This window comes from Cavia porcellus, unplaced genomic scaffold (assembly GCF_034190915.1).
Source record: "Cavia porcellus strain 051 isolate PalLab524CR breed Dunkin Hartley unplaced genomic scaffold, mCavPor4.1 scaffold_23, whole genome shotgun sequence".
Taxonomy (NCBI): Eukaryota; Metazoa; Chordata; class Mammalia; order Rodentia; family Caviidae; genus Cavia; species Cavia porcellus.
Genome location: NW_026947506.1, coordinates 9,395,688 through 9,403,601, shown reverse-complemented (window position 1 = coordinate 9,403,601; position 7,914 = coordinate 9,395,688). Strand labels below are relative to the sequence as shown.

The window sequence follows — 7,914 nt, the reverse complement described above, 5'->3', positions numbered from 1 at the left end:
GGGCAGCTCAGGACAGACGAGCCAGCGCTGGACCCATCACCCAGCTGGTTCTAGGCAGGAGGCGACCTGGTATCTCTTCAACCAAAGTCCTCGGTCAGGCCCTCAAAACACTGCCACATACTCACAGGACTGGGGTGCCAGTCCCACTTGCCCTTCCTGGAGAGACTCAGCCCTTCACAGGGGACCTGGCAGTGGCCACAGCTCCAGAGCAGCCTCCCAGTCTCGCTCGCACACGACCAGCCTGAAAGCAGCAGGGCAGTGGGACCAGCTCTCAACACAGCGGCTCAAACACCAAGGCACTGCCATGCCCCAGGGAAGCTGCGAGGGCCAGGAACTGGCAGAGGAGAGCAGCCGTTCCCATCCTCTCTACTGGGCATGGACCACGCATATGGCACAGACACAGAGCCGGGAGTCACGACAGCACCCACACTCACACCCCCACTGTATCCTCCCAGACCCAAGAAACCGAGCCTGAGACGCAGGCTGAGGACACGGCTCCTGTCTGGGCAGGCGGAACCTGACCAAGTGAAACGCCCAGAGCAAACTCTGTGCTGAAGAAAGGCTTTATTGCTGCAGCGAGCTGCACAGAGGTTTACTCCCGTGGTGCCACTGAAAGTACACAAAGGATATAAAACTAAACATTTAGACTGCTAGAAATTTCCTAAGAAAAATTCCACACTTGAAGTGCCTTTTAGAAAATACACCACACATGCCAGTGTAAATCTGGTTTTTATTAACAATCAGCTTTTTATAAACATTGCCTCTAAATACGAACAGATCGGCTGTGCACCTTGAAGGATTACTTTCAAGAGAGAAATGCTTCTATCTCCCTGCGTCTGGGTGCTTCCTGGCAATGGAGGGGCAGTTGCATATTAGAAATCAGATTTCAAGGGAGGACAGCAGCCCGTGTCTGTGCCCAGCAGTCCACACCACCAGGCAGGGTGCCTCACAGGCTTGGACCCAAGAGTGAAGTCAGAAGACTGCCAGTGCTGTGGGGCTGCAGTGCTGAGTCACAGAGAGGGCCAGCAGGGCCACCCTGGCCCTGCGACCGCCTGAGCCCAAGATTCTGTGTGGCTCGGGCAAACGCCATCCTCTACTGAAGCCAGGTAGAGACGAGGTGAGACCTGGGACAAACACCCACCCCCCAGCACCTCCAGGGCATGCGCAGAGCTGAGGGCTTTGCAGTCAGGACCCATAGGAAGGGAAAGGCAAGGGGTAGCCCAGGCCCTGGGGACGGGGGAGGATGTGGGACCCCTATCTGCAGAGTGGCTGGAGAGAGGGTGCCAGCCTTCCTGACCAGGATGAAGGCTTCCAGCTTGGCAAGGCCAAGTGCACCCTTGCTATTGGGGTACCAGACCCCCCAGTGCACACACTCTTTTCCACCCAAGTCTTGGGATGGGGATCCAGGGGGAGGGGCTAACAAAGTCCCCCACTGGATGGGTGGCAGGGCAGGTAGGTGCCCAGGGTCAGGCCTCATGGGGCAGTTCCTGGGGGTCTGGGCAGAGCTGGTGGGCTCACCCCCCTGAGTGGGCAGCTGTAGCTGCCAGGTGTCCCTGGGCTGAACAGGGACGTGGTAATTGCACTTCAGGTACAGCGGGATGCAGCCAGGGAGCAGAGGGCAGGCGTCCCGGGGGACCTGTGGTTGGTACCTGCAGGGTAGAGGGGCAGCTCAACCTGCAGGGTCCCGCCTGGGGCTGTGAGCCATCCTGCCTGTGAGGGCCCTGGCAGGGGCTGTACATACACGGCACGGACTGTGGCTGTGGCCCATTGAGCATACCGTGGGCCCCCCCCCCACTTGCATTGCAGGCTCCTGGCTGCCTCCCAGGGTCACCGTTTGCCTAGGACTGTGACACTGGGCTTTGAGAACAGAATTTTACACAGGCATTTTCAAGGGACAAGGCCATCTGAGGTGGTGAGTTTGGTTCTGTATCATCAATGGTACTGGAAAGCTCCTGATGACAAGGGCTGACCAGGCTTAGGCCCTGGAGGACCCTGTCTATCCAATCCCTTAAGGCCATGTGGGTGGGCAGAGATGGTGACACAGTGACCCGGACAGTCTGTTGTCCCCTCTGGGCCCCACAGCACCCCTACAGTGCCACGGGGGCCAGGTACCAGGAGCACTCCAGAAAGCCAGCCACACCTGGAGACCTCTGTCTCTGTACAGGACATGATTTTTAAACACTCAGTCATATCAAAGTCCTCACTTCTCCCATTTTGATATCCAAAGCCCTCTTTTTTCAGTCCTGACCTAGAGGAAACACAGGCAGCCCTGGAGACGGTGACTCCAGGGTACAGGAACCTGGTCACTGCCACTGGCTACCACTATTGCTACCAGTCACGTCCCACAGAAAGGAGGCCCCGATTCTTACAATAAATAAGGCAAAGAGGGTTTCAGATTTACTTCCAGATGCCAGAGAGAACTAGAGTGGTGAAGGGAGATTTCTAAATGTGATGCCTCCTAAGTGTCAATTCCATTGGGCATGTATTAAAAAATAAACTCTTCTGTAAAGTGCTGCTTGTTCAGGGAATCAGGCGCTGCAGGCTCGGGGCAGCTGGAGCGGGGCGAGGCTGGCCCCTCCTGCAGCCTGCTCCCGTTCGACCCTTAGATTTGGCATTTCGTTCTTCACCCTGTGGAGACCGGGAGCAGAGCTCAGCCTCCCACGGTGGCCACCAGGGCCTCCCCCTTCCCTACCCCCAGAGCAGCCTGGCAGAAGGGACCCTGACACGCTGGTCACAGGACGGCTTCAGATCGCCAAGGAGAGTTCACAAAGAGGCCCGCAAGCTCATCGCCTGCCTGACTCTGCTATTACAGGGCAGGAGAAAGGTACACAATTGGCAGTGAACAACATCCCGCGGCACCCCACAGGCGTCTGGGAACCCATCAGACATGGATGATCTCCGCCCCGGTGTCCTCGGGCTCTGTGCAAGAGGAGGAGTTTGTGTCGGAACGACAGAGTCCGTGTCTGTCTTTATTTCCAAAGCTGGGCTCTGTTAGTGCAGATTTTTCAAAAATATTCTTTTTGCTTGTTTCTGGGCAGTTCTGAACGTAGATCACTCTATTGTAAGCCTTGAGCCTCTTCCAAAGTTGCAGGTAGACTTTGCACTGAACGTACATAAAAAGGAGTCCTCCAGTGAAGCCAATGGCCACGACCACCAACTTAGTCCAAAAGGGCCACTCCAGGATGCCTGAAGGGAGAGACCCCATCAGCCATTGAGGATGGAAAGGAACACAGCAGACCATGCATGCTCAGTGACCGCAGCCCTGCCCACTGCGAGGGATCCCAGTCCTCTGATGGCCTTTCTGACCCTTTCCCGCTCCCCATGACATTCCCCAAGCACCTACCTGTTGCCTGCCCCTGCTTGATCTCCTCAGCGGTGCGGTCGATGAGCACGTACAGGGACCAGACCACGCAGGTGATGGCGATGATGTGGAAGGTCACGGAACACATGATCTTCCTGCGCTCACTGTTCGACATCTGCAGCTTCTCCCACTGGAAAGGGGACGCACGAACATAAGCCCAGGGCACTGAGTGCAGGGCTAACTGGGGGAGGAAGGGGGCTACAGGTGGCAACTGCCCCCACCCCAGAGCTGCCCTTGCAAACCACTTGCTGCAGCTGGGCCAAGCACAACCAAGGCCTGGGGGCTGGGGTGTTTGGGACGCTGGGCCAGCAGGCAGCGCATCTGCTCCTGCTGATCTCAGCCCTGGGCGGAACCTGCATTTCAGGTCTCCCAGGCACACCCAGTGGCTGGGGCAAGGGGCAGAGGCCCCTGCTGGTCCAGGCCAAGTTCCCAGTGCAGCCCCCTCTCCAAGGAGCCATTTCTGACTCCAGCTAGTGGAGTTTCTTTATCAATAGCTGTTTCCCAGCCACAAGAAAACACATAAAATGCAGAGAGCACAGTATGTGCCCTCTGCCAACCCCTGGCCGACACTGGCCACAACACCTGGCCAGGTGTTCTGTACAGGTGAGCTGATGATAGTGCCTCAGTTTACCTGCACTGTGCTGGACTGTTTGCCTGACAAGCCAGTCTACAGCAGGTACCTGATACATTCCAGGTCTCTGCTGAGGCAAGCCTTTGGCCTGTGCCCATGTCCTCCAGCTACTGACTGCTTCCTGGGGGCTGACCTGGGCATGTTTCCTGGCTCCCTCCTGAGACACAGGCTGTCCTGCTTCCGGCTCCTGCCCAGGACCCCCAGCCAGGGCCTCACCCTGATATATGGATGGTAGAAGCTCTTCTCCAGATGCCCCACCTTCTCCAACTCCTTCACTTTGCCTGCGAGGCCCAAACTCCTTCCAGAGTTACCCAAAGCCCAGTATGTCTGCCTCACCCTGCAGAGGTTTAAGAAGATCGCTTCCTGCTCTGCAGGCCCCAGTCACCCACACTGACCCAGCAGATGCTACCGGCCTTGCCATCCCGGGAGTCCCAGCAAGCAGTTACTAAAGCTCTGAGACAGGACGGCCTTTCAGTGTTTCCACTGTGGCCACGCTGGGCCTACAGAAAGATGTATTAGCAGAGCCCCCACCCCAGAAAATTCTTGTTCCGAACTAGATGAACACACATGCTGTGCCAGGCTGAGCACTGCAGGGAGAGGATCAGTCCTGGCGAGGGCAGCAGGACTTTCACAGTCACGGGGGGGGGGGGGGACCACCAGGAATGGGCAGCCCGAGATACCTTGCGCAGTGGCTTCAGCCGTGTCTCCATGACGAACTCGTACTTGCACAGCTCACAGCAGCGTGCATCAGAGCTCTTGATCCACTGCTGCAGACAGGACTGGTGCACGAAGTGCAGGCTGCCCGTGCAGTGGCATGGTGTGATCAGAGGGCTCTCGTCATCGCCCTCGCAGTGGCAGATCCTGGGGGGAGGGAAAACTGTCACAGCAGGAACGACGTGCTGAGGAGGGGGCACACCCAGAGGCCAGGCCCCGAAGAACACTCAGAAATAGCGCAGGAGTGACTGTGGACTCAGAAACACAAACACGCGTGAAAACAGCCACTAGAAACTAAAGCATCCAGCGCATCGCACTGACACGGAGTCAGAAGGCCAGCGGCAACACGGGAGGGAGGATGCGATGTGACAGATGGCAACACGGAACACCTCCCCAGGCAATGAAGTTGTCATCAGGCATCACAGCCAAACCCACGGCGATTCAGTGACAACACATGCTTCCCATGCAGCCTGCCCACACCCACGGCACGCCAGCCTTCCTGCCCCCTCAGGGTGGCTGCAGTCACAGCACCTCCACCCCGAACTCGCCACCCCAGGTGTTGCAGAGGCACCAAATGGGCAGCAGATGCCACTTGGACCTGAGACGGGCTTCGGAGAACATGTTTTCCTCCTGCAGCAGGGACAGGTTAGGAATGCCTCTGCTTGGAACAGAGGCCATATATGTGAGCAATGACACAGCTGCCACCACAGAGGGAGCACGAGAATTAGCAGGCAGGAGCCACACAAGGTGCTAAGTGGGAGGATGGGGTGGCGCCGTGAGGGTCAAGAGCAGAAGGAGCTACTGGAGAGAAGCCCTCCACCCCTGTGGATGGAGGCAGGAAGCAGAAAGAGCTGGGGGCAGCACATGCTTGCGATGGACCAGCAGGCAGCAAGGCCAGAGATGCTCTTTTTCTTCCTATCTTTATACAAAGTCTATACATTTTCAGATGGAATGAGTCATCATGGTCTTTAATATGTGTAGCTTCTTCCTCATTTAAAACTGTCTTTCTAAAAGGCAACAGTGCTCCGCCTCCCGGAGAAGACAATGAGCCCCCGCCAGCAAGGCCATCTCACATTCTGCTTTCCAGAAACTTCACATATTAAAGCCAGGGAGGCAGCGGTTCGAGCAGGGCCGGCTGGACGCGGTCCCCACACACCAACCTGCAGGCATCCCCGGAGGGGGACACAGGGGATGCTGGGGGCCGCTTTTCAGACAGGGGAGAGGGGCAATCCAGGTCACTGTCCTTCTCCACAGAGCAGAGGGGAGCCCGCAGCACTGCGCTCTTCAGCCTGGCAGACACACTGTCTTCAAAGACGTCGTCATCACCCATCTCATCTGAGCAGAAGCCCGTGCTCCCTGCCCGCCCGCTGGAGGAGGGGGTGGTGTGCGGATGGGCAGCGTGGGCTTCCAGCTCATGGAAGCGGTGCAAACTGCTGGTGCTCGAGCCACGCGACAGCGAAAGCAGGTAACGGAGCAGACGCCGGCTCCTGGATGTGGCCTCGCCTTCCGCCTTCTCCTCCCAGAGGGGAACGTGGTCACCCCTCCTACAGGCACCCACCTCCCAGGCAGCTGCCTGGGGAGCAGCGAGGGATGCGATGCATGCGTATTTGGAATGCACGGGAGGAGCGCGGGTCAGCACTGTCTGCCCCTGGGGGAAGAGCCCGCTGGTCCTGAGATTGGGCCCTGGGGGGAGAGCCAGCTTCCCTTCCGAGCAGGTTCTCTCCACGAAGCAGGTGCTCTCCAGGCCGTCCTGGGCCTTGGCCCCTACGTCGCTCAGGGACTTGGAGAACTTCAGGGCTCTGCCACTCCTGGTGCTCTTGGCAGGCTTCCAGGCCTCGGCCCATTCTGGACCTGAGGGGTTTCCCTCAGGCGCCTGCAGTGTGTCTTTACAGACAACTGTCACGGTGAGCCCTGGTGTCAGAGAACTCTGGCAAGGAGGAGCTTTCAAGACAACAGCAGACTGCACGGTACTGTGGTAACAAAATTCAGAGAACACTGTGCTGGAACTGCATGCGGAACAGTGGGACAAAGCAGAGAGTGAGACCGTTTCAGAGAGCAGACACCACAGTGATGGCAGCGTGAGGCCTGCATGAGGCACTGAGCAAACAGCACACACAATGGACCGGGCAGAACCTGGGTACAGGGCAACTGAGAGTCTGAGGGACACAGGGCTGATGTGGGACTGCAAGGATCACGGTGGCGTGGGAGCCGAGTGTTACCTGCAGATGTCCTGGTTAGATGGCGTGATAGATGTGTGAGAGAAGGCGGACACCGGAGCCGAGGAGGACGGAAGACTCCCAGCCTGCAATGACATAGCCAGTCAGTATCCAGGAGGAGCAGGGGTAGCTGCCCAACACCTTCGACCCCCTGCCCCGTGTGGAGGAGTGCGCACTGGGGTCCTTCCAGTCTCAGGGACCAACCCTGGCTCCTGATCTGGTAACACCAGCGTCACAAGAATCACTCTGGGCTCCTGCGGCTGCAGGGCGATTTCTTAAGCACCCAAGGCCTCTAGGTCTGTATGAAGTCACAGGAACAGGCCCGTTCAGGGGCTGCACAGCCTGTGTCTGCTGGCACTCGCCTCCCCATTCCTGGTCTGCATGTGCCCCCACCCCAGGCTTATAAAAATCTTCCAGAGTCAGAGCTCCTTTCCTGCACCACAGGGCACCGAGCCACACTCAACCCTGGCCCAGAAAGGCTGAGTGAAAGAAGGTCCCAAGAGCTCTAACCTTGAGATTATGAATTAAGAAAAGTATTAAATTTAAATTTGGAACATGGAGAAAGAGCCTACAGGACAGCATGGACCTTAGAGGGATGGTGAACAAACCAGAAATAGCAGATCTGGATGAAGAGGACACCACAGTGACCACGCAGAAGCTAGGCAGGATGGGACCTGTATACAGGCCCAGGTGTCCAGGCCACTGGGGGAGGCAGGGCTCCGGGGCCTCACTCTCTCCTTAGGTCATATGTCACGTGTGCCCTTGCTGAGGTGACACACATGGGTTACAGGACGCAGGGGCTGGGAGCAGCACGGAGCTGCTACCCGAGTAACCCAGTAGAGCTCTGCAGCCACCTGTGCAGGGGTCAACGGGAGCACCTCTGAAACCACAGCTGCCTGCACCGTGCTCTGGGAGGACCCCGAGAGCAGAGGCTGATACCGCTCACTACACACTTGCGATGAACTGAACGACTGCACGGGGTGACGGCACTT

General features: G+C 57.7%; 1 protein-coding gene across 15 annotated transcripts in view; it reads right to left on the bottom strand.

Annotated features, from left to right (window-relative positions):
* Window positions 1-547: 547 nt before the first annotated feature.
* Window positions 548-7,914, bottom strand: part of Marchf8 (membrane associated ring-CH-type finger 8) — an 89,626-nt gene continuing 82,259 nt past the window's right edge. For 5 of the 15 annotated variants that reach the window (XM_013148583.3, XM_013148585.3, XM_063233784.1 and 2 more), the window contains 5 exons: window positions 6,926-7,008; window positions 5,867-6,712; window positions 4,673-4,853; window positions 3,344-3,491; window positions 711-3,186 (listed from right to left, as the gene is read on the bottom strand). In XM_013148583.3, the coding sequence (XP_013004037.1) occupies window positions 2,882-3,186; window positions 3,344-3,491; window positions 4,673-4,853; window positions 5,867-6,712; window positions 6,926-7,008 (1,563 nt within the window). In that variant the 3' untranslated portion in view covers window positions 711-2,881. Of the gene's footprint in view, window positions 3,187-3,343; window positions 3,492-4,672; window positions 4,854-5,866; window positions 6,713-6,925; window positions 7,009-7,914 lie in introns of all 15 variants that reach the window. The other 10 variants (XM_013148588.3, XM_005002045.4, XM_063233786.1 and 7 more) reach the window with 4 other exon arrangements.